At 41.0% G+C, this 24,532-nt stretch overlaps 1 protein-coding gene across 1 annotated transcript in view; it reads left to right on the forward strand.

Annotated features, from left to right (window-relative positions):
* The first annotated feature begins 292 nt into the window (after window positions 1-292).
* Window positions 293-24,532, forward strand: part of si:ch211-236l14.4 (SITS-binding protein) — an 89,966-nt gene continuing 65,726 nt past the window's right edge. Inside the window, exons 1-2 of the mRNA XM_014123862.3 lie at window positions 293-1,356; window positions 15,216-15,387. Of these exons, the coding sequence (XP_013979337.1) occupies window positions 886-1,356; window positions 15,216-15,387 (643 nt within the window). The 5' untranslated portion in view covers window positions 293-885. The remainder of the gene's footprint in view (window positions 1,357-15,215; window positions 15,388-24,532) is intronic.

The following is a 24,532-nucleotide window of genomic DNA, read 5'->3' on the forward strand; positions in this document are numbered from 1 at the left end:
CCAGTTGCAACTTTGTTGCAAGCAACATAAACATCCAGATAGCTTGTGAATATCGGCTTTTAAGGTCAATTTTAATTGCAACTGGCCAAATGTAGCCTACTTGTTGATGTTTCGCCCACTATAGGCCTAGGCCTACTCCATAGAAAGTCAATTGCAACCTAAAGACATTGAGTTCCAAAAATGGTTAAGCAACACAATTTTACCCCTCTCCAAATTAATATTTATTCGGGTGATATTAACTTAAGCGCAGTGTTGTAAAAACGTGCAATGGCGAGCCTGCCAGTTGGAGCGCATGCAAGGGGAGCGAGCACCGGTCACTCCCCACCGCCAATGGCCTGCTCGCCCCAACCGGCTGCTCTGGGACTGCCTGTCAAGCCCAGCTCCTCGCGTCTACCGGTTCCCTTATCACTATATCTTCTCTACTCTACCTTTCTGAAGAAACAGCCTGGCGTTACGTCAGACCCGGGCAAAAACCGCAGGGCAAGCAAGTCGGCGTCTAAGGAGCTAGGTAGGCATTGCTGCCAAACCCGGGTTAAGGCTGCTCACTCACAGCTCAGCGTTCAATGTCATTAAAAAGGAACACTTTTCAACCGCGGCAGCATGTGGTAAGTCAATTTTTCTCTGATTAATTTTTCCAGCCGTTGGGATTTTTTTTTACCATTTTCACTCACATGACACTTTGACCAGTTGTCTCTGGCTGGCATAATTGCGCTAAAACTGCGGTAACACCGTGTGTTGGAGATTGTTCAAAAGTAGACTAACAAACGTTCGGCCACTTTGAAACCGACATGACATGATGATGAGGCACCCAAGCTTTTCAACAACCACTTGCAGAGATTTTTTCTTCATTTTTTCAATTTGATTCTTGATCATTTCAAAACAAACATGCCTCATGCTCGAAATAGGAACCCTAGCCCCATCCCTGAGGTAACATGGGATACGGGATTGAAGGAGATGAACGAAACTTGGAAGGGAGCTATTGCCTGTCTCGGGGTGGCAGTCTTTTTCGTCATGACCATTGGGATTATATACTGGCAAGTGGTGGATCAGCCCAACAAGAACTGGATCCTAAAGGGGAGTTATAGCGGGCTAATCTGGGAGAGACGGACTCACTCTCTGGTCATACAGACACTGACAGAAGACAAGACCTATGTGGAGATTGACGTGGGCAACGTGGGGAACCCCGATATTGAAGTGCCGTTTGTCAGGAACCTGTGCTGGCTCAATAAGACGGAGTTCTGCTATACATGGGATTCGGTGGCGGAGGTTAAAATATCTTTGGAGGTGAATGAGGCGACGGAGACGGAGTGTTATAGCATGACATGGGCGCCGGTGCACTGTCATGTGGAGCTGAAGGTACGGGAACGGTTTCTCTCTCTCTCTCTCTCTCTCTCTCTCACACACACATACACACAGCCGATTCAGAAAGATATCAGACTATTCAGAGACGTTTTATTCACATAAACCCATCAGGATATATTTTCCAAAATTGTCGTTTCCAAATCAATCAATTTACATACATAAGTGGCTTTTACATACATACGTGGCTTTTCTTATTGGGAGACGGGTGTTGGTTGTCACACTTTTTATTGTTGTGTGTATTTGTCAGCACCAGTTTATCTTACAAGAGTCTTTTCAATATTATGAGAAAGACCAAGGTCTTTGGTTGAAATGGGGTCCCGTTTTATCCTGCATATCTTATTCCAACATGGAGTTAGTTATAACCCATCAAACTCTCTGTCCACTTGTGACAACCAGACCCATTGTGGGGTGGGTTGTCACACAGTATGGGGGTTGGTTGTCACAATGTTTGCTAGTAGCTTATTCCTTTTGTAACAGGAAATTAAGCAATATAGCATATAGTGTATTGCATATGATTGAACAATATTCCTAACAACATTCAGCAGTTTATTCCTTGATAAGAACATGACATGTTGAGTAAATTTGTGCGTGTGAATGTAAATTTAAGACTGCTGTCCTATTTTTGTTCTAAAAAATATGTGTGTGAGAGGGAGGCAAGGAAGTGAGCTCTCTATAGTACAAGCAAAAAAGAGCTTAGGATTTATTGTAATGTCCCTGAACAATATGCCCTGCACACCAAAATTGGTTCTGTGAAAGTTCCCAAAACATTCGTTAGGTTGTGGAAAATATTCTCATAACACAAAAACTGTCCAGTTGGACTGATGATTACACAATGTTTGTGTAAAACATTTTCCTGATGTTGCAAGAATGTTCCCAGAATGTTGCTCTCACATTTTGTTGCAGCAGTATGTTAGTAATAATAACACTGTTCTAAAAACTTTACTGGTACATTGTGTTATTACATTACCTGTAAACCTAATGAGAATGTTTGGGTTCGGGGAATGTTCTTTTGTGGTTGTTACAGATGTTGTGCACAACATTTTAGTGAATGTTAGGACAACACTCCAAGGATATTTAATTGTAATATTATTTTATTTGTAATCAAAAACATTCTTTGAATGGTATGTTTGGTATGTTATCATCCTAATGTTAGATAAAACCCTAACTAGAATTTTAATGGTAATTTTAGCTATTATTCTGGGAACGTTCCCGGTTGCACGGTGGTTACAGTGGATTGAATTCTGACAAGGGCATTTCCAAGTGAAAGGCCTCATGAGCACTAACATAAGAGCACTTTGGTGTCAAATGAAAGCTAAGAGACAATTTTTTTTTCATTTTCATTTTTATTCATTAAGGCATATATACATTTTTCATATTTTTTTATCTAAAAAAAATGGAGTAAGCAAAGGCTTTGATTTCTGGTCAAACATATGGAAGACGGGTCTTAGAAAACAGTAGAGTATAGTTCAGTACAGTACAGTTCAGTAGACTAGAGTTCAGTACAATACAGTAGAGTTTAGTACTGTACAGTACATTTGAGCACACTAACGTAGAGTACAGTATAATTTACTGTATTGTACTATACTGTACTGTACTCTACTGTACTGTGCTCTTTTGTACTGTACTAAACTGTGCTGTGCTGTACTTTTCTCTTCTGTGCTGTTCTGGGATGTCCAAACCTGTGAAACATAGATGTCTATGATTGGTACAGATTTGGTCCGGTCTGGGCTAAACCAAATTTGGTCTTGTTTGGAGGCGAAGCTCATTAGAATAATAGCCAGTATGTAGAATAATAACCACACATAGAATAGACGATTCTATATTTTTACCATGAAGAGAATGACATTCATTATTATGCATTTCTGTATTGTACAGATCAGGGACCAATGATGTCATTCTGTTACCATCATTATGTTACCATAGAATTGCCCACAATCAACACCAATTTGTTTTTATAATGGAGTTGATTATGACAACCACCCACCCAATGCTAATTAAGATGTTAGTTACCACATGACCTAGGAACTCAGAAATAGGTTTGAAATATATCTCTCCCTTTCCTCTTTTCATCAAACATAATTGTTCATGGATACAGCTGCACCATCTACAGCTGCACCATCGAGAGCATCCTGACTGGTTGCATCACTGCCTGGAATGGCAAATGCTCGGCCTTCGACCGTAAGGCACTACAGAGCGTAGTGCGTACGACCCAGTACATCACTGGGGCCAAGCTTCCTGCCATCTAGGACCTATATATTAGGCGGTGTCAGAGGAAGGCCATAAAATTGTCAAAGACTCCAGCCACCCTAGTCATAGACTGTTCTCTCTGCTTCCGCACGGCAAGCGGTACCGGAGCACCAAGTCGAGGTCCAAAAGGCTTCTGAACAGCTTCTACCCCCAAGCCATAAGACTCCTGAACTGCTAATCAAAGGGCTACCTGAACTGTTTGCATTGTCCCTCCCCCCCTCTTTTACGCTCCTGCTACTCTCTGTTTATTATTTATGCATAGTCACTTTACCTCTACCTACATGTATATATTACCCCAATTACCTCGACTAACCGGTGCACCCGCACATTGACTCTACCAGTACCCCTGGTATATAGCCTCGCTTGTTATTTTACTGCTGCTGTAGGGGGTGCGTACTGGCGGCAGAGAAGTCAGGCGCAGGAGAGCAAAAACTGATTTACAACGGCGCAGTTTAATAAATAAAACCACCGTAAACAGAACAATAAATGAATGGGTAAACAAAACCCGTTACACACCAGCATAACGTGAACAAGCACTACAATAAACAATTCCGGACAAGGACATGGGGGAAACAGAGGGTTAAATACACAACATGTAATGATGGAATTGAAACCAGGTGTGTGGGAAGACAAGACAAAACAAATTGAAAATGAAAGGTGGATCAGCGATGGCTAGAAGACCTGTGACGTCGACCGCTGAGCGCCGCCCGAACAAGGAGAGGGACCGACTTCGGCGGAAGTCATGACAGCTGCTGTTTAATAATTTGTTACTTTGATTTTCTATTTTTTACTTAACACTTATTTAAATGTTTTTCTTAACAAGCATGGTTGGTTAAGGGCTTGTAAGTAAGCATTTCACTGTAAGGTCTACACCTTTTGTATTCGGCACATGTGACAAATACAATTGGATTTGATACCCCCATTTTCTTTTACTTTCACCTACACTACCATTCAAAAGTTTGGGTCAAATTTCGCTGTTTATGTCCATTAAAATATAATCAAATTGATCAGAAATACAGTGTAGACATTGATAATGTTGTAAATGACTATTGTAGCTGGAAACGGCTGATTTTTAATGGAATATCTACATAGGCGTACAGAGGCCCATTATCAGCAACCATCACTCCTGTGTTCCAATGGCACGTTGTGTTAGCTAATCCAAGTTGATAATTTTAAAAGGCTAATTGATCATTAGAAAACCCTTTTGCAATTATATGTTAGCACAACTGAAAACTGTTATGCTGATTAAAAAAGCAATAAAACTGGCCTTCTTTAGACTTGTTGAGCATCAGCATTTGTGGGTTTGACTACAGGATCAAAATGGCCAGAAACAAAGACCTTTCTTCTGAAACTCGTCAGTCAAGTCTTGTTCTGAGAAATGAAGGCTATTCCATGCGAGAAATTGCCAAGAAACTGAAGATCTCGTACAACACTGTGTACTACTCCCTTCACAGAACAGCACAAACTGGCTCTAACCAGAATAGAAAGATGAGTGGGACGCCCCGGTGCACAACTGAGCAAGAGGACAAGTACATTAGAGTGTCTAGTTTCAGAAACAGATGCCTCACAAGTCCTCAACTGGCAGCTTCATTAAATAGTACCAGCAAAACACCAGTCTCACCGTCAACAGTGAAGAGGCGACTCAGGGATGCTGGACTTCTAGGCAGATTTGCACAGAAAAAGCCATATCTCAGACTGGCCGATAAAAAGAAAAGATTAAGATAGGAAAAATAACAGTCACTGGACCAAGGAAGATTGGAAAAAAGTGTTATGGACAGACAAATCTAAGTTTGAAGTGTTCGGATCACAAGAAGAAAGAACAACATTCGTGAGACGCAGAAAAAATGAAAAGATGCTGGAGGGGTGCTTGACGCAATCTGTCAAGCGTAGTGGAGGCAATGTGATGGTCTGGGGGTGCTTTGGTGGTGGTAAAGTGGGAGATTTGTACAGGGTAAAAGGGATCTTGAAGAAGGAAGGCTATCACTCCATTTTGCAACGCCATGCCATACCTTGTGGACGGCGTTTAACCTGTTAGGGCTAGGGGGCAGTATTGACACGGCTGGATAAAAAACGTACCCGATTTAATCTGGTTACCACTCCTACCCAGTAACTAGAATATGCATATACGTATTACATATGGATAGAAAACACCCTAAAGTTTCTAAAACTGTTTGAATGGTGTCTGTGAGTATAACAGAACTCAAATGGCAGGTCAAAACCTGAGAGATTCCTTTACAGGAAGTGGCCTGTCTGACCATTTCTGGAACTTCTTTGCCATCTCTATCTTTTACTAAGGATCTCTGCTCTAACGTGACACTTCCTACGTCGTCCATAGGCGCTCAGAGCCCGGGAAAAACCTGAATGTCGTCATCCCAGCCCCAGGCTGAAACACATTATCGCCTTTCTCAAGTGGCCGATCAAGGGACTCTGGGCTTAGGCGCGTGACCTGACCGCCCCCGTCTTTGTGATTTTTCCTCTGTTTGCCGAAAAGGAGATTCCCGGTCGGAATATTATCGCTTTTCTACGAGAAAAATGGCATAAAAATTGATTTTAAACAGCGGTTGACATGCTTCGAAGTACGGTAATGGAATATTTAGAATTTTTTTGTCACGAATTGCGCCATGCGCGCGACCCTTCTTTACCATTTCGGATAGTGTCTGGAACGCACGAACAAAACGCCGCTATTCGGATATAACGATGGATTATTTTGGACCAAACCAACATTTGTTATTGAAGTAGCAGTCCTGGGAGTGCATTCTGACGAAGACAACAAAAGGTAATCAAACTTTTATAATAGTAAATATGATTATGGTGAGTGCTAAACTTGCCGGGTGTCTAAATAGCTAGCCCGTGATGCCTGGGCTATGTACTTAGAATATTGCAAAATGTGCTTTCACCAAAAAGCTATTTTCAAATCGGACATATCGAGTGCATAGAGGAGGTCTGTATCTATAATTCTTAAAATAATTGTTATGCTTTTTGTGAACGTTTATCGTGAGTAATTTAGTAAAATGTTAGCGAATTCCCCGGAAGTTTGCGGGGGGTATGCTAGTTCTGAACGTCACATGCTAATGTAAAAAGCTGGTTTTTGATATAAATATGAACTTGATTGAACAAAACATGCATGTATTGTATAACATAATGTCCTAGGGTTGTCATCTGATGAAGATCATAAAAGGTTAGTGCTGCATTTAGCTGTCTTCTGGGTTTTTGTGACATTATATGCTAGCTTGAAAAATGGGTGTCTGATTATTTCTGGCTTGGTACTCTGCTGACATAATCTAATGTTTTGCTTTCGTTGTAAAGCCTTTTTGAAATCGGACAGTGTGGTTAGATTAACGAGAGTCTTGTCTTTAAATAGCTGTAAAATAGTCATATGTTTGAGAAATTGAAGTAATAGGATTTTTAAGGTTTTGAAAATCGCGCCACAGGCTTCAAGTGGCTGTTACGTAGGTGGGACGAATTCGTCCCGCCTAGCCCATAGAGGTTAATTGGAGCCAATTTCCTCCTACAACAGGACAATTACCCAAAGCACAGCTCCAAACTATGCAAGAAGTATTTAGGGAACAAGCAGTCAGCTGGTATTCTGTCTATATTAGAGTGGCCAGCACAGTCACTGGATCTCAACCCTATTGAGTTGTTGTGGGAGCAGCTTGACCATATGGTACATAAGAAGTGCCCATCAAGCCAATCCAACTTGTGGGAGGTGCTTCAGGAGGCATGGGGTGAAATCTCTTCAGATTCCCTCAACAAATTGACAACTAGAATGCCAAAGATCTGCAAGGCTGTAATTGCTGTAAATTATGGAATCTTTGACAAAAGCAAAGGACACTAGAGGTCGACCGATTAATTGGAATGGCCGATTAATTAGGGCCGATTTCAAGTTTTCATAACAATCGGAAATTGCTATTTTAGGACGCCGATTTGGCCGATAGTTTTTTTTTAGTTTTTTTTACCTTTATTTAACTAGGCAAGTCAGTTAAGAACACATTCTTATTTTCAATGACGGCCTAGGAACGGTGGGTTAACTGCCTTGTTCAGGGGCAGAATGATAGATTTTTACCTTGTCAGCTCAGGGATTCAATCTTGCAACCTTACAGTTAACTAGTCCAACGCTCTAACCACCTGCTTTACATTGCACTCCACGAGGTTACGCGAATGCAGTAAGAAGCTAAGGTAAGTTGCTAGCTAGCATTAAACGTAAAAACAATCAATCAATCATAATCACTAGTTAACTACACATGGTTGATGATATTACTAGTTTATCTAGCCTGTCCTGCGTTGCATATAATCGCTTAGGTACACGTTGCTCCAACCATAAACATCAATGCCTTTCTTAAAATCAATACACAAGTATATATTTTTAAACCTGCATATTTAGTTAATATTGCCTGCTAACATGAATTTCTTTTAACTAGGGAAAATGTGTCACTTCTCTTGCAAACAGAGTCAGGGTATATGCAGCAGTTTGGGCCGCCTGGCTCGTTGCGAACTGTGAAGACTATTTCTTCCTAACAAAGACAGCCAACTTCGCCAAACGGGGATGATTTAACAAAAGCGCATTTGCGAAAAAAGCACAATCATTTCACGACTATACCTAACCATAAACATCAATGCCTTTCTTAAAATCAATACACAGAAGTATATATTTTTAAACCTGCATATTTAGCTAAAAGGAATCCAGGTTAGCAGGCAATATTAACCAGGTGAAATTGTGTCATTTTGCGTTCATTGCACGCAGTCAGGGTATATGCAACAGTTTGGGCCGCCTGGCCCGTTGCGAACTAATTTGCCAGAATTTTACGTAATTATGACATAACACTGAAGGTTGTGCAATGTAACAGGAATAATGTTTTGTTTTCGAGATGATAGTTTCCGGATTCGACCATATTAATGACCTAAGGCTCGTGTTTCTGTGTGTTATTATGTTATAATTAAGTCTATGATTTGATAGAGCAGTCTGACTGAGCGATGGTAGGCAGCAGCAGGCTCGTAAGCATTCATTCAAAATAGCACTTTCGTGCGTTTTGCCAGCAGCCCTTCGCAATGCATTGTGCTGTTTATGACTTCAAGCCTGTCAACTCCCAAGATTAGGCTGGTGTAACCGATATGAAATGGCTAGCTAGTTGGCCGGGTGTGCGCTAATAGCATTTCAAACGTCACTCGCTCTGAGACTTGGAGTAGTTTTTTCCCTTCCTCTACATGGGTAATGCTGCTTCCAGGGTGGCTGTTGTCGATGTGTTCCAGGTTCGAGCCCATGTAGGAGCGAGGAGAGGGACGGAAGCTATATTGCTACACTGGCAATACTAAAGTGCCTATAAGAACATCCAATAGTCAAAGGTATATGAAATCCAAATCGTATAGAGAGAAATAGTCCTATAATAACTACAACCTAAAACATCTTACCTGGGAATATTGAAGACTCATGTTAAAAGGAAACACCAGCTTTCATATTTCTCATGTTCTGAGCAAGGAACTTAACGTTAGCTTTTTTACATGGCACATATTGCACTTTTACTTTCTTCTCCAACACTTTGTTTTTGCATTATTTAAACCAAATTGAACATGTTTCATTATTTATTTGAGGCTAAATTGATTTTATTTGTGTATTATATTAAGTTAAAATAAGTGTTCATTCAGTATTGTTGTAATTGTCATTATTACAAATAAATAAATAAAATAAAAAAATCGGCCGATTAATCGGTGTCGGGCGGTTTTTGACCATCCAATAATCGGTATCGGCATCGGCGTTGAAAAATCATAATCGGTTGACCTCTAAAGGACACAATTATTATTTCAATTAAAAATCATTATTTATAATCTTGTCAACGTCTTGACTATATTGCCTATTCATTTTGCAACTCATTTCATGTATGTTTTCATGGAAAACAAGGACATTTCTAAGTGACCCCAAACTTTTGAACGGTAGTGTATGAAAAACATTTATATCATGCTGACATAAATTGACCAGGTGGAGGAGTTCTTTCAAAGAATTCACATATTTGAACCTTAAAAAAATAACACACAGTGCCATTTTGATTGGGAGTAATTAGCACTGTGACAACCAACTCCTGAGATAAACAGCCCCAGTCTCGTCTATACTTTAATATTTAGCCTATTTTTCATAATTAACAGTGAAGCTTTTTGGATTGTGTGCACTAGGCCAACTGTTTGTAGCCTATTGTTTGTAGAATTTTTTGGGGACTGACAAATTAGTTAATTGATTGTTAAAATGTACCCTGGAAACAGTTTCATTTGTGACTCTTTTCAGCAAACTAGGCGTATGTCGCGGGTCACTACTTCACAGGAGAGCCATTTGAACGTAAACTATTTTTTTTTGCTGTTGCCAGAAATGCCTTCTGGAACATGTGAACTTTTGTGTGCCTTAATAACAAACTTGTATGCGATTTGTAAATACAAATAAATTGTTAAATTACGAGCCTAGTTGGTTAAGCCACAGAAAAAGTAGTAACCTTCCCACTAGCCATGATTGGCTGAGATAATGAGTGGGCTGGACATGCCGAGAGAGGAGTTCAGATTGGTCTGCCATATAGAGGGCTTCTGTCTGTTTGAGCTGGCCAGTCTGTGTTCGTAATTCTGTCGAACGCAGCTTTTTTTATGTATCGTGTAGTGGAGCTGCATAAGGGTTGATCTCCACTTTCTGGAGGATCGAGTTTTGAAATCAGTGGAATTAGAGTATGATATCTAAAGAAATTGAGAAAATACCTGTGTCCGGATGACATCTTCAAACTAAGGGCAACCATGGCATGGCATCCGTGACAGTCCATCATGCATGATGATGTATACAGATAAGATAGTCTCGCTAGCTACATTTTCAGATATTACACTTTTCTAATTTTGACAGAAAGTGGTTTAATTTCAAGCTAAAGTGTACTGTTAGCTAGCTAGCTGACGTTAGCTGGCTGGCTCGCTAGCTAACGTTACATGTATGATGTTATTATTCGTGTCTCAGAGCTGTTTGCTTTGCTAGATAGAGCCTAATGTTAGCTAGCTGACATTGAACCTGGTTGGTTAGCTACCACTACCAGCAGATTCATGCAAGGCGTAGTAACGTCATGAGTTGGCACTATGTTCATTGTTATTTAACTAACTAACGTTAGCTGGCTGGCTGGCTTGCTAGCTAACGTTATGTGAGGTGTATGATCTCATATGTTGTTTACCTAGCTAGGTTAATTGTGTTTACCAAGCTAGCTACATGTCTTAAGCTAAAGTGTACTGTTAGCTAGCTAGCTAATGTTAGCTGGCTGGCTCCCTAGCTAACGTTACGTGTATGATATTATTATTCGTATCCCAGAGCCTAATGTTAGCTAGCTGGCTCGCTAGCTAACATTATGTGAATGATGTTATTATTTGTATCTCAGAGCCATTTGCTTTACTTGTTAGAGCCTAATGTTAGCTAGCTAACATTGAATCTGGTTGGTTAGCTCCCTTCCGATTCATGCAGGGTAGTAACGACATTATTTGGCACTATGTTCATTGTTGTTTAACTAGCTAACGTTAGCTGGCTGGCTCGCTAGCTAACGTTACGTGATGTGTATGATCTTACACGTTGTTTACCTAGCTAGGTTCATTGTTTACCTAGCTAGCTAGCTACATATCTTAACAAAAGACTCCACTATGCAAGTAACCATTTCAGGTAAGCTTGTAAATTCAGTCTGAGTATGCCAGAGCGCAGAATAACTGATGAATTTATGAATGCATAACACCCGTTGAATATGGCCAGTGTCAGTAAACGTCGGCAAAAAAGCGTAATGAAATTGTTGCCAGCAGAGCTGGTTAGGCTGTTTTCATGTTATCCAGAGGTAAACAAATCATCGCCCAGAGCGTCAAGTCTGCGTTCCGAATGCTCCGAGAGCGAAACGAGTTGGGTGGGGCTAAAGCTTAAGAGGGTGTGAACGATGCTGAATGGGTGTAGACAAAGAAGAGCTCTTCACTAGGTACCAAAACTTTCAAAGGCCATTCTCTCAAAAGTGAGTTTACAAGTTTATCAACTTTCAAAGCAGAGTTGCTTTCCCATTGTTCCTCAAACATGCAGTGTATGATATACCATTTTGTAGCTCTGAGTCTCTTCTTTTATCGAATGTAAAAAACACAATTTCAAATTTTGCTACATAAGACCAATTTGAGCCAGTTGGTCACATTTATCCTAGACATTTATATTATTTGGTTGAACTTGAATACATTTTAATCAGATATCCAGTGCGTGCACGATGCACAGACATGGCTGTGGAAAGGAAGCAGGATCTTCAACGTCCAGTCTGCTTCGCCATGGCACTGGGTTCTAAGACCACAGAATTACTGTCCTTCAGTCCCTCCTGTTGCCTAATGATGAAATACTTAACAATTCGGATGTTTTGAAAGTTTAATCCTTGTATTGGTACATTCCCTGGCATAAGTCTGTTGTCCCGTGTCATTTGGCGATTCCAGTGGGTTTATATCCTAAAAGAATGTCATTTCATAAGTCCCAAATCCTATCACGTGTGTGAGAGAAATTTTAAGATTATGTTATAATGCTGTTATTGCATCAAATGGTTGTTTTATGCAACAGAATAAGGGGTTGTTAGAACACTCATCTAGAGCACTCAATCGATTCACTTTATATGTGTGTGTTGTCTTGATCGGCTCCCTTATTAATAAGTGAATAAAGATTTAGTTTAAGTATAACTCTGACTTGTGTGATAAATTTGTCTCTCCTCATTCGATAGTAAAGAAATGAACTATCACACGTGTCTCAGGTGACCGCCTGGCACTTGTATAAATTCCTGGCACGGAGCGGAAAATACTTGGAGGAAAAGCAGAATGAACATCATAGAGACTAGGGTGAAAGACTACAAATGTGGCGTGATTTGGTTTACGTGGACATATTTTCTTCTTTAGGCTACAGTGAAGTGGTGAAGTGGAGATGACCATGTTCTATGCACATTTGAAGAACATTTAATGTAATATTGTAGGCCTGTCATTTTTCATTTGATTCAATGTCACATGCAATTATTATTCCACATAATTCACCAGCTTTACTATAAGTGTATTGATCAGGTAGATTTTTTTTATTTTTTTTTATGTAACCAATTTTGATGCCCAAAAATGACAAAACACAGTTGCTTACAGTACTACAGTACTTATCACAATTTGATTAGAGTATATAATGAGTATGTGGAGTGCAATATTTTGCCAGTTACACTGTAAAGAGGATGCCATGAATTTGACAGTAAGAAAAGTGGCAAGTACATTGCTGTATTTTACATTGCAGTAAATCTACTGTAATCTAAATACATTATCAAAGCAAGTGCTGTGTAATTACACACAGTACGATACCATACAATTGCATGTATTATACTGTAAAAAAGTAAATGCTACTGTAATCATAATGAATGAATGAATGAATAAATTAATTAATTAAATTCATTTTTTTTTTCACCTTTATTTAACCAGGTAGGCTAGTTGAGAACAAGTTCTTATTTGCATTGAGGGGAGGGGTTTGTTTTTCACAGTATTTTACTGTAATTACATAGGATTGGTTGGCTGCTAGGTAATGTGTTTATGAATATTTGGTGTTTTATATCACTTGCACTACTAGAGGCCTTAACAAAGGCTTCCAAACTGGCAGTGACTACAGGGCAAAACAGACCAAAAATAAATGGCAAAATGTTCAACCATTTAAGGCTTAAAGGCCCAATGCAGCCATTTTTCTATACATTTTAAATCATTTCTGGGTAACAATTAAGTAGATTACTGTAATAGTTTTCCATTCAAAAGGTTAAAAAAATAATCATAAATAGCTTTTTAGCAACAACTTTTTCTCTCTTTGTTATTGGTTTATTAACTAATTTAACACCTGGTGATGTCACCAGGCAAGCCGAAACCCCACCCATTCAAAACATGCTGATTATATACACTGAGTGTACTAAACATTAGGAACACCTGCTCTTTCCATGACATAGACTGACCAGGTGATTGCAGGTGAAAGCTATGACCCCTTATTGATGTCACCTGTTAAACCCACTTCAATCAGTGTAGATGAAGGGGAGGAAACAGGTTAAAGAAGAACTTTTAAGCCTTGAGACAATTGAGACATGGATTGTGTATGTGTGCTATTCAGAGGGTGAATTGACAAGACAACATATTTAAATGCCTTTGAACGGGGTATGGTAGTAGATGCCAGGCGCACCAGTTTGAGTGTGTCAAGAACTACAATGCTGCTGTGGTTTTCACGCTCAGCAGTTTCCCGTGCGTATCAAGAATGGTCTATCATCCAAAGTACATAACACTGATCACATTTGTTCACAGTGTAACGTTTTACAGTGTTAGTTTCATCAGCTTTTGTACAAAATGATACGAAACACAGGAAAAACTGAATTGTTGACTGCACTAGGCCTTTAAGACGTGTTACCACTCCAACCTATCCCCTATACAATTTAAATTGATGGGGCAATATAACCACATAGGGATTAAATTGGTAGACCAGTCTCACTAACGGGTGCAACAAATATAGCTTTTTACAAGGTATGCCTCAAAATATGTTATTGAGACAGAAACAACAATACCATGCACCCACTTGTGGTCAAAAGTATTTTTGTGCTCCAAAAATACGGAACGATGCAGTACCCTTGAAATACAGCAAATCTTTCCCCACCCACAATGCACCATAGTTTACAGTATGCTGCAGTAAAATGTTTCACAGTATTTTACTGTTGATGATACCCCAAATTACTCTATAAATGACAGTTTTGCGTTACAGTGTACAGTTAAGTCAACTGGATATAGCGATCACTATAATTAAGATTTCATTGGATACATTTGTTGTAAAATTGTTCTGACAGGCTACACCTAAGTGTTTTTTAGATATGGCAGATTTGTCTGGATAATTTGTTGATAGTTTATGCAGCATCTACGTATTACACCTCTCTTGGCCGTATGAAATCTAAAAGAGCTACTTCTGATTTATTAATATATTTATTGAAATCACAGCTCTTGGTAGAAAAGTCTGTTGCCCTACAACCAGCTCATTATTTTTGTAGACAGCACTTTTTAAGTTAGATCTTCAACGCTCGTGCGCTCTTCCATTGCTCCTCCTTTTTCTTCTTCCTTATCCTCCTCTTCCCCCTTCTCCTCCTCCTCCCCCCTCCTCCTTTATTTTTTATGACGATATGTATTAGTGTTTGAGGTTGATTCTAGATGACACTCAAGACCTCAGATCAACCCCTTTAGATTTTCCAACTCTGTCTCAATCTCTGTTTTCTTCCACTGTGTATTCTTTATCATTCAACTACCTTTCATCTATCTCTCATCATTTTCCTCCCTCCTTCTTTACCTTGTTTCAATTCACCTTTCTCTCCCTGTTCTGTTTCTTTAGAGGAATATTCTCTCTTCCTCCCGCCTTCCACTTTCAGGAGCCCAGTCTCTTTTTTCTCTTTGTCCATCTCTCACTCCCTCTTGCCAGTGTATTAATCTCCTCTCTCTGTCTTTTCCGACCATCTACTTCTCTCTCTCCTCCTATTTCACTCACTCTTTAACTGTATGTCTTCTCTAACTGTTTGTGTGTGTGTGTGTGTGTGTGTGTGTGTGTATCTCTCCCCCCTCCCCAGGACTGCTTCTCCATGGCTAACATGTCGTGGTACGGTGGTGCCAGTGTCCAGAACCAGAGCTGGCCAATCAACGAGCAGAATGTCACCATGCAGCCGTTCACTGTTAGCAACCTCAGGGACAACCCCTCTGGCTTTGGCTCAGTCCTCGAACGCTACTTCCTGGGCTCGTCAGGTAAGGGGTCGTCGCCTTGACAACGAGCGCAATATCTGGTCCGTCGGCTTAATAACAGGTGCAGAATGAGAATGTTGAGCCAGATTGATTTAGCTAAAAGTTGCCCCTATTCACTGATACAGGGTTAGATACATTTTCCATCCCCTAATGGTTATGGTTAGGACAGGGGAAGGGATATCTGATTCTACATCTGTGGTTATTGGTGACTTTATGAGTCACAGGGACAGGGGGAAGCCCTGTCGTTGTTCTTTTGTTGACTTACTGTATCACTTACAGGCCTACGGGACACATGCTCTGTAAATAGTGTAACACAATACAGGTTGTCCCTGGGTTTATTCATTGAGAGATTATACTACAAAGAGCAGCAAACCACCAAATGTACATGAACTCCTAGGGATGCAGCCCTAATTGCCTTTTGTTTCTATTATTAGAAGCAACAGATTACTTTATTGGAAAGGTTATTTTGGGGGGGTGTTGGTTTTATCGGGATAGGAGTGTGGGGAATGCCATGCTAGTGGTCCCAGCCGGATGTAAATGTGTGTGTGTGTGATGAGGGGTATTGCAATGACCCCTGGGGACTATGGACCACCACGCCTGCTATGTGTGGCATGTGTGACAGGGCTTCTGAGCTCCAAACCCAGTCTCTGCTTAAAGTGAGCCATATGTAAACACCAACCACACACACACACACACACACACACACACACACACACACACACACACACACACACACACACACACACACACACACACACACACACACACACACACATACACACACATACACACACACACACAATGAGAAAAGGGTACAAAATACAAACACATCTTAATGCAATGTGTGTGAGTCAAGGTTTGTTTGTGTACGTGTGTGTCTGTGTTTGTGTGTATGTGCGCACGCGTGTGTGTGTGTGGTGTGTGTGTGTGTGTGTACACATGTGTGAGTGAGAGAGTGTACCATGACTGTGTGTGTGTGTGTGTTGGAGCTAAAACATGCTAATCTTTGTCCCAGACAGCTTTGCCAGTCCAGATCAGATCATGGGGCAATACATCAACTAAAGGCCATAATTATCATCATGTGATACAAACAAAGGCCCTTTGTGATTCATCAGACCATTGTGTCCTCACACACACACACACACACACACACACACACACACACACACACACACACTTATATAACACAGTAGCAGGAGCTTAACTGTCACATGACTTAAATCTCTTTTCCACCTTCTGAGAGGGCAGCAGTAATGTCCAGGACCTTTTAACCCTCTATCTATCACTGTGCTTTGAAGACAAATAACAAAAGTGCTCTGGGCTGAAGCTACTGTCGCTATCTCTGGGCATAGCAAAGCTGATCCACAACCATGCCAGACATGCTAATGTGATACTAATGCTAACATTTTGCAGGTAATATTTCCTCATTCAAAATTAACACAGAATAAAATGTAGTGCCGGTTTCCCAGATACAGATTAAGCCTAGTCCTGGATTAAAAAGCTTCTCCATTAAAAGCGCTTTTCAAATCAAATCAAATTGTATTGGTCACATACACATATTTAGCAGATGTGATTGTGGGTGGAACGAAATGCTTGTGTTCCTAGCTCCAACAGTGCAGTAATATCTAACAATTTACAACAATACACACAAATCTAGAAGTAAATCATGGAATTAAGAAATATATAAATATTAGGACGAGCAATGTCAGAGTGGCATTGACTAAAATACAGTAAAATAGAATACAGTCACGCCTGCTCCCTCTCTCCCTCCCTGGCGCTCGAGGGTGCCAGGCTGCCCTGCATTACGCACTTCTGACACCATCATTACACACACCTGCTTCCCTCGTCACGTGCATCAGCGACCATTTGGACACACCTGGACTCAATCACCTGTATTATTTCCTTCCCTATATTTGTCTGGCCCCCAGCTCTGCTCCCCGCTTCCGCATTGATTGTCGTATGTCTCTGTTTTACCCGGTTCTGATGCTGTTCCTGTCCTGTTCCATGTCTGTGTAAATTTAATGTTCACTCTCCGTACCTGCTTCTCATCTCCAGCGTTGGTTCTTACAGAATACAGTATATACATATGAAATGAGTAAAGCGGTATGTAAACATTATTAAAGTGACTAGTGTTCCATTATTCAAGTCACCCTTGATTCCATGACTATGTATCTAGGGCAGCAGCCTCTAAGGTGCTGGGTTGAGTAACTGGGTGGTAGCTGGCTAGTGATGGCTGTTTAATAGTCTGATGGCCTTGAGATAGAAGCAGTTTTTCAGTCTCTCAGTCCCAGCTTTGATGCACCTGTACTGACCTCGCCTTCTGGATGATAGTGGAGTGACCAGGCAGTGGCTCGGGTGGTTGATGTCCTTGATGATCTTTTTGGCCTGCTTCTGACATCGAGTGCTGTAGGTGTCCTGGAGGGCAGGCAGTGTGCCCCCGGTGATGCCTTAGGTAGACCACACCACCCTCTGGAGAGCCCTGCGGTTGCAGGCAGTGCAGTTGCTGCACCAGGCGGGGATACAGCCCGACAGGATGCTCTCAATTGTGCATCTATATAAGTTTGTGAGGGTCTTAGGGGCCAAGCCAAATTTCTTCAGCCTCCTGAGGTTGAAGAGGCGCTATTGTGCCTTCTTCACCACACTGTCTGTGTGAGTGGACAATTTCAGATTGTCAGTGTTGTGTATGCCGAGGAACTTGTAGCTTTCCTTGAAGCCCAACTCTGTTGTGTTGTCTGCAAAGTTGATGATTGAGTTGGAGGCCTGTGTGGTCACGCATTCATGGATGAACAGGGAGTACAGGAGGGGGCTGAGTATGCACCCTTGTGGGGCTCCTGTGTTGAGGATCAATGAAGTGGAGGTGTTGTTTCCTACCTTCACCACTTGGGGGCGGCCCGTCAGAAGGTCCAGGACCCAGTTGCACAGGGCGGAGTTCAGACTAGAGGTCGACCGATTAATCGGAATGGCCGATTAATTAGGGCCGATTTCAAGTTTTCATAACAATCGGAAATCGGTATTTTTGAACGCCGATTTGGCCGATTTTTTTATTTTGTTTATTTTTTATATTTTTTTTAGACCTTTATTTAACTAGGCAAGTCAGTTAAGAACACATTCTTATTTTCAATGATGGCCTAGGAACGGTGGGTTAACTGCCTTGTTCAGGGGCAGAAAGACACATTTTTACCTTGTCAGCTCGGGGATTCAATCTTGCAACCTTACAGTTAACTAGTCCAACGCTCTAACCACCTGCTTTACATTGCACTCCACGAGGAGCCTGCCTGTTACGCGAATGCAGTAAGAAGCCAAGGTAAGTTGCTAGCTAGCATTAAACTTATCTTATAAAAACAATCAATCATAATCACTAGTTAACTACACATGGTTGATGATATTACTAGTTTATCTAGCCTGTCCTGCGTTGCATATAATCGCTTCGGTACACGTTGCACCAACCATAAACATCAATGCCTTTCTTAAAATCGATACACAAGTATATATTTTTAAACCTGCATATTTAGTTAATATTGCCTGCTAACATGAATTTATTTTAACTAGGGAAAATGTGTCACTTCTCTTGCAACAGAGTCAGGGTATATGCAGCAGTTTGGGCCGCCTGGCTCATTGCGAACTGTGAAGACTATTTCTTCCTAACAAAGACAGCTGACTTCGCCAAACTGGGGATGATTTAACAAAAGCGCATTTGCGAAAAAAGCACAATCGATGCACGAAGGTACCTAACCATAAACATCAATCCCTTTCTTAAAATCAATACACAGAAGTATATATTTTTAAACCTGCATATTTAGCTAAAAGGAATCCAGGTTAGCAGGCAATATTAACCAGGTGAAATTGTGTCATTTCTCTTGCGTTCATTGCACGCAGAGTCAGGGTATATGCAACAGTTTGGGCCACCTGGCTCGTTGCGAACTAATTTGCCAGAATTTTACGTAATTATGACATAACATTGAAGGTTGTGCATTGTAACAGGAATATTTAGACTTAGGGATGCCACCCGTTAGATAAAATACGGAACGGTTCCGTATTTCACTGAAAGGAAAAACGTTTTGTTTTCGAGATGATAGTTTCCGGATTCGACCATATTAATGACCAAAGACTCGTATTTCTGTGTGTTATTATGTTATAATTAAGTCTATGATTTGATAGAGCAGTCTGACTGAGCGGTGGTAGGCAGCAGCAGGCTCGTAAGCGTTCATTCAAACAGCACTTTCGTGCGTTTTGCCAGCAGCTCTTCACTGTCCTTCAAGCATTGCGCTGTTTATGACTTCAAGCCTATCAACTCCCAAGATTAGGCTGGTGTAACCGATGTGAAATGGCTAGCTAGTTAGCAGGTGCGCGATAATAGTGTTTCAAACGTCACTCGCTCTGAGACTTGGAGTAGTTCTTCCCCTTGCTCTGCGTGGGTAACGCTGCTTCGAGGGTGGCTGTTGTCGATGTGTTCCTGGTTTGAGCCCAGGTAAGAGCAAGGAGGGGGACGGAAGCTATACTGTTACACTGGCAGTACTAAAGTGCCTATAAGAACATCCAATAGTCAAAGGTATATGAAATACAAATCGTATAGAGAGAAATAGTCCTATAATTCCTATAATAACTACAACCTAAAACTTCTTACCTTGGAATATTGAAGACTCATGTTAAAAGGAACCACCAGCTTTCATATGTTCTCATGTTCTGAGCAAGGAACTTAAACGTTAGCTTTCTTACATGGCACATATTGCACTTTTACTTTCTTCTCCAACACATTGTTTTTGCATTATTTAAACCAAATTGAACATGTTTCATTATTTATTTGAGGCTAAATAGATTTTATTGATGTATTATATTAAGTTAAAATAAGTGTTTATTCAGTATTGTTGTAATTGTCATTATTACAAATAAATGCGGAAAAAATTGGCCGATTAATCGGCATCGGCTTTTGCGGGCCCTCCAATAATCGGTATCGGCGTTGAAAAACCATAATCGGTCGACCTCTAGTTCAGACCCAGGGACCCGAGCTTGATGATGAGCTTGGAGGGTACTATGGTGTTGAAGGCTGAGCTATAGTCAATGAACAGCATCCTTACATAGGTATTCCTCTTGTCCAGATGCTATTTGGCAGTGCAGTGCAATGGCGATTGCATCGTAAGCAAATTGGGGTGGTAAGCAAATTGAAGTGGTTCTAGGGTGTCAGGTAAGGTAGAAGTGATATGATCCTTAACTAGCCTCTCAAAGTTCTTCATGATGACAGATGTGAGTGCTACGGGGTGATAGTCATTTAGTCCAGTTACCTTTGCTTTCTTGGGTACAGGAACAATAGTGGACATCTTGAAGCAGGTGGGGACAGCAGACTGGGATAGGGAGAGGTTGAATATGTCCGTAAACACTCCAGCCAGCTGGTCTGAGGTCGCGGACTAAGGATGTCTTCTGGGCCGGCAGCTTTGCGAGGGTTAACATGCTTAAATATCTTCCTCACGTCGGCCAAGGAGAAGGAGAGCCCACAGTCCTTGGGAGCAGTCCACGTTGATGGCACAGTGTTATCCTCAAAGCGGGCGAAGAAGGTGTTTAGCTTGTCTGGGAGCAAGACGTTGGTGTCCGCAACGTGGTTAGTTTTCTCTTTGTAATCCGTGATTGTCTGTAGACCCTGTTACATGTCTCGTGTCTGAGCTGTTGAATTGCGACTCCACTTTGTCTCTGTACTGACGTTTTGCCTGTTTGATTGCCTTATGGAGGGAATAACTACACTGTTTGTATTCAACCATATTCCCAGTCACCTTGCCATGGTTAAATGCAGTTCTTCGCGCTTTCAGTTTAGCGCGAATGCTGCCATCTATCTACGGTTTCTGGTTTTGGTCGGTTTTAATAGTCACAGTGGGAACAATATCCCCTATACACATCCTGATGAACTGTGTCATTGTATACATCAATGATATTATCTGAGGCTACACGGAATATATCCCTGTCCACGTGATCAAAAGAATCTTGAAGCATGGATTCTGATTGGTCAGATCAGCGTTGAATAGACCTTTGCATGGGTATTTCCTGTTTTAGTTTCTGCCCATAGGAAGGGAGGAGAAAAATGGAGACGTTATCTGACTTGCCGAAGGGAGGACCTTGTAGGCATCCCAGAAGAGAGAATAGCAGTGGTCGAGTGTTTTCCCAGCACGAGTTCTACAGTCAGATTCTACAGTCAGATGTTTATAGAACTTTGGTAGCATTTTCCTCAAATTTGCTTTGTTAAAATCCCAAGCAACAATAAATGCAGCCTCAGGATATGTGGTTTCCAGTTTGCATAAAGTCCAGTGTAGGTCCTTGAGGGCCGTCGTGGTATCGGCTTGAGGGGGAATATACACGGCTGTGACTATAACCGAAGAGAATTCTCTTGGGAGGTAATACGGTCGGCATTTGATTGTGAGGTATTCTACGTCAGGTGAACAAAAGGACTTATGTTTCTGTACGTTATCACAATTACACCATGAGTGGTTAATCATGAAACATACACCACCGCCCTTCTTCTTCCCGGAGAGTTCTTTATTCCTGTCTGCGCGATGTACTGAGAACCCAGCTGGCTGTATGGACAGGGACAGTATATCCGGAGAGAGCCATGATTCCGTGAAACAGAGTATGTTACAGTCCCTGATATCTCTCTGGAAGGAAATCCTTGCCTTGAGCTCATCTACTTTATTATGCAGAAACTGAACATTAGCGAGTAATATACTTGGAAGCGGTGGATGGTGTGCCCGCCTCCTGAGTCGGACTAGAAGTCCACTCTGAATATCTCTTCTCCGCCGGCGGTATTTTGGAGCAGCCTCTGGGATAAGTTCAATTGCCCTGGGGGGTGCGAACAAAGGATCCAATTCGGAAAGTCGTATTCCTGGTCGTAGTGCTGGTGAATTACCGCCGCTCTGATATCCAAAAGTTATTTCCAGCTGTATGTAATAACACAAAAAACGTTCTGGGCTAATAGTGTAATAAATAACACACAAAAAAAACGAAATACTGCAATGTTGCTTAGGAGCTAGAAGCAGAGCTGTCATGTCTGTCGGCGCCATCTTGCTTTTTAGTCCAGGGCTAGGAAAGCGTACCATAATGTATAGAGCCCACGTGGTTCTCTATTCCATTTGTTTTACATTAAATGCATTGTATCCATTTCTTTGGCTCCTTTGTCTCTGCCCTCCATTGAAAATTAGTGATTTTGTAGAGTGAATCCACGGTAACAATGAGCTCAGGTCTCATTGTTCTACTGTATCTACTGAACGTGACAATAGCAGCAGCTGATCTAGCTGAAACGCAATCTGTCTTGGGAAAATCATTGATCTGTCACTGTAATATTGGTGAAAGCAAAAGGGTGGAAACCATGTTTTTACCTATCCACTCACTTACAGATCAGTGGTCTATCATCTCTATGGGAATAGAAGTACCCAGCTGGCAAAACTGGTAGCAATGACATCATGGTCAGATTACATACTGGTTGTATAATGATGTTTTGCTAAGAAATAACAACCAGAATATGACATCATTCCCATAATGTCTTGATTTTGTCATTAAAAATAGCATCGGTTACATTGAGAGTTGTGATATGGTGTAAGACGTTTACAACCAGACAATGACCTCATTACGATGTCACACTAAAACCTGATAAGGTAAGCTGATCAAATGGTTTTGAGGAAACCGATTGCCTTGAGCCATTTGAGTTGGAAAATGAATCATTTGATTATGCTGTACTGTCAATGTTTGAGTAAGCAATGTACTACAAGTGTTCCTGTTAACTGTACTTGAATAAACAACGTAAATGTAACATAACACTATTGATTGAAGCTAACTTAAATGATGTTGTTGACTTTACTTGAATAATTGAGTGAAGTGCTTAAATTATGTTGTTGACTTTACTTAAATATACTATGTTATTGTCATGTAACCCTTGTGAGTGAAGTTGACGTAAACACAATTGAGTTAAGGTCACTTGAATGTGAAAACTTGCTACTTAAATGGTTTAAGGAAACCGATTGCCTTAAACCTATTAAATGAATGTATATGAAACAAAATAGCTGTAAAAAACTTTAATGCAAAACAAAGTTACTTTTGTCCTTTGTAAAACAAAGTTACTTTTGTCCTCCGGAGAGGGGGTACAAAAAGCACAGCTGATTGGGGGTACTTAAGGACTGGAGTTGGGAAACACTGACATAGGCTTACTAATATAACCTGGTACATCAACAGTATATCATTGGTAAAAATTTACAAAATATCCACCAGAGAAACATTTGTATATTTCGCCTAAAATCACTTGTGATAAGTGCTGGGCTTTGTTTAATTTGCCTGGTGCAATGGAAAAAATGAATATTTACAAAAAGGCAAACTCTTTGTTACCTTTCAAATACTATTATTATACTTTCAAGGTGTAACAAGTAGTTGATCATTGAACCAGATCTGATTCCAGCGTTATATGCAGTGCCCTAAAGATCTGAGTCCTCCGTCTTACCTGTAGCCTAGAGCATGACACCTCAGAATGTCAACCAAAGCGTCAGCGATCCTTCCATTCTTTGATGCCCTCTGAAGTACAAGGTCATCAAAGAAGGGGTGTGACGGTCGAGCGCAGCATCGAAGGTGTTCGGCATGTCCTGGTTCGTTATTTGCAGAAACTGCATACACCTACATTTGGAAATGACAGACGGCAAAGGACAGTTTTTAGCAATATTATCACAAGTTTGGCACAGCAAAACAATTGTTATATTTGGGTAGAAAAAACAGCTGTGCAATTTTACCTTCGACCACATGCGCAGAGCAGGCCAGAGATCAAGGAACTCCTTTACAGGTGGGCTGTAGGTGACGCCACAGGGAAAATGTGATCTGCATCAAGGCTATACTTGAGATGATAAGGATAGTCCATCATGTACTGGATTCTGTTTGTCAATGTCTCCTTGAAGTTCTGAGTGTCATGGGGAGAATCTCAATTGCATTTCCTCTCTCTTTGTTCCCATCTCAAAACCCACTGGGTGAGAAGGTCAGAAGGGAGGGAACTCTTACCTTCTCGTCCATTGGGTTTCGAGAAGGAGGCGAGGAGAGAGGATCTGATGACGTCATGTTAGCTATTACAACGTAACGTTAGCCCTGGCATGCCAGTTAGCAGCCTGATTACTAGCTTGACAGATTATGCTTTAAA

Source organism: Salmo salar, chromosome 10 (genome assembly GCF_965601325.2).
Source record: "Salmo salar chromosome 10, fSalSal1, whole genome shotgun sequence".
NCBI classification, from domain to species: Eukaryota; Metazoa; Chordata; class Actinopteri; order Salmoniformes; family Salmonidae; genus Salmo; species Salmo salar.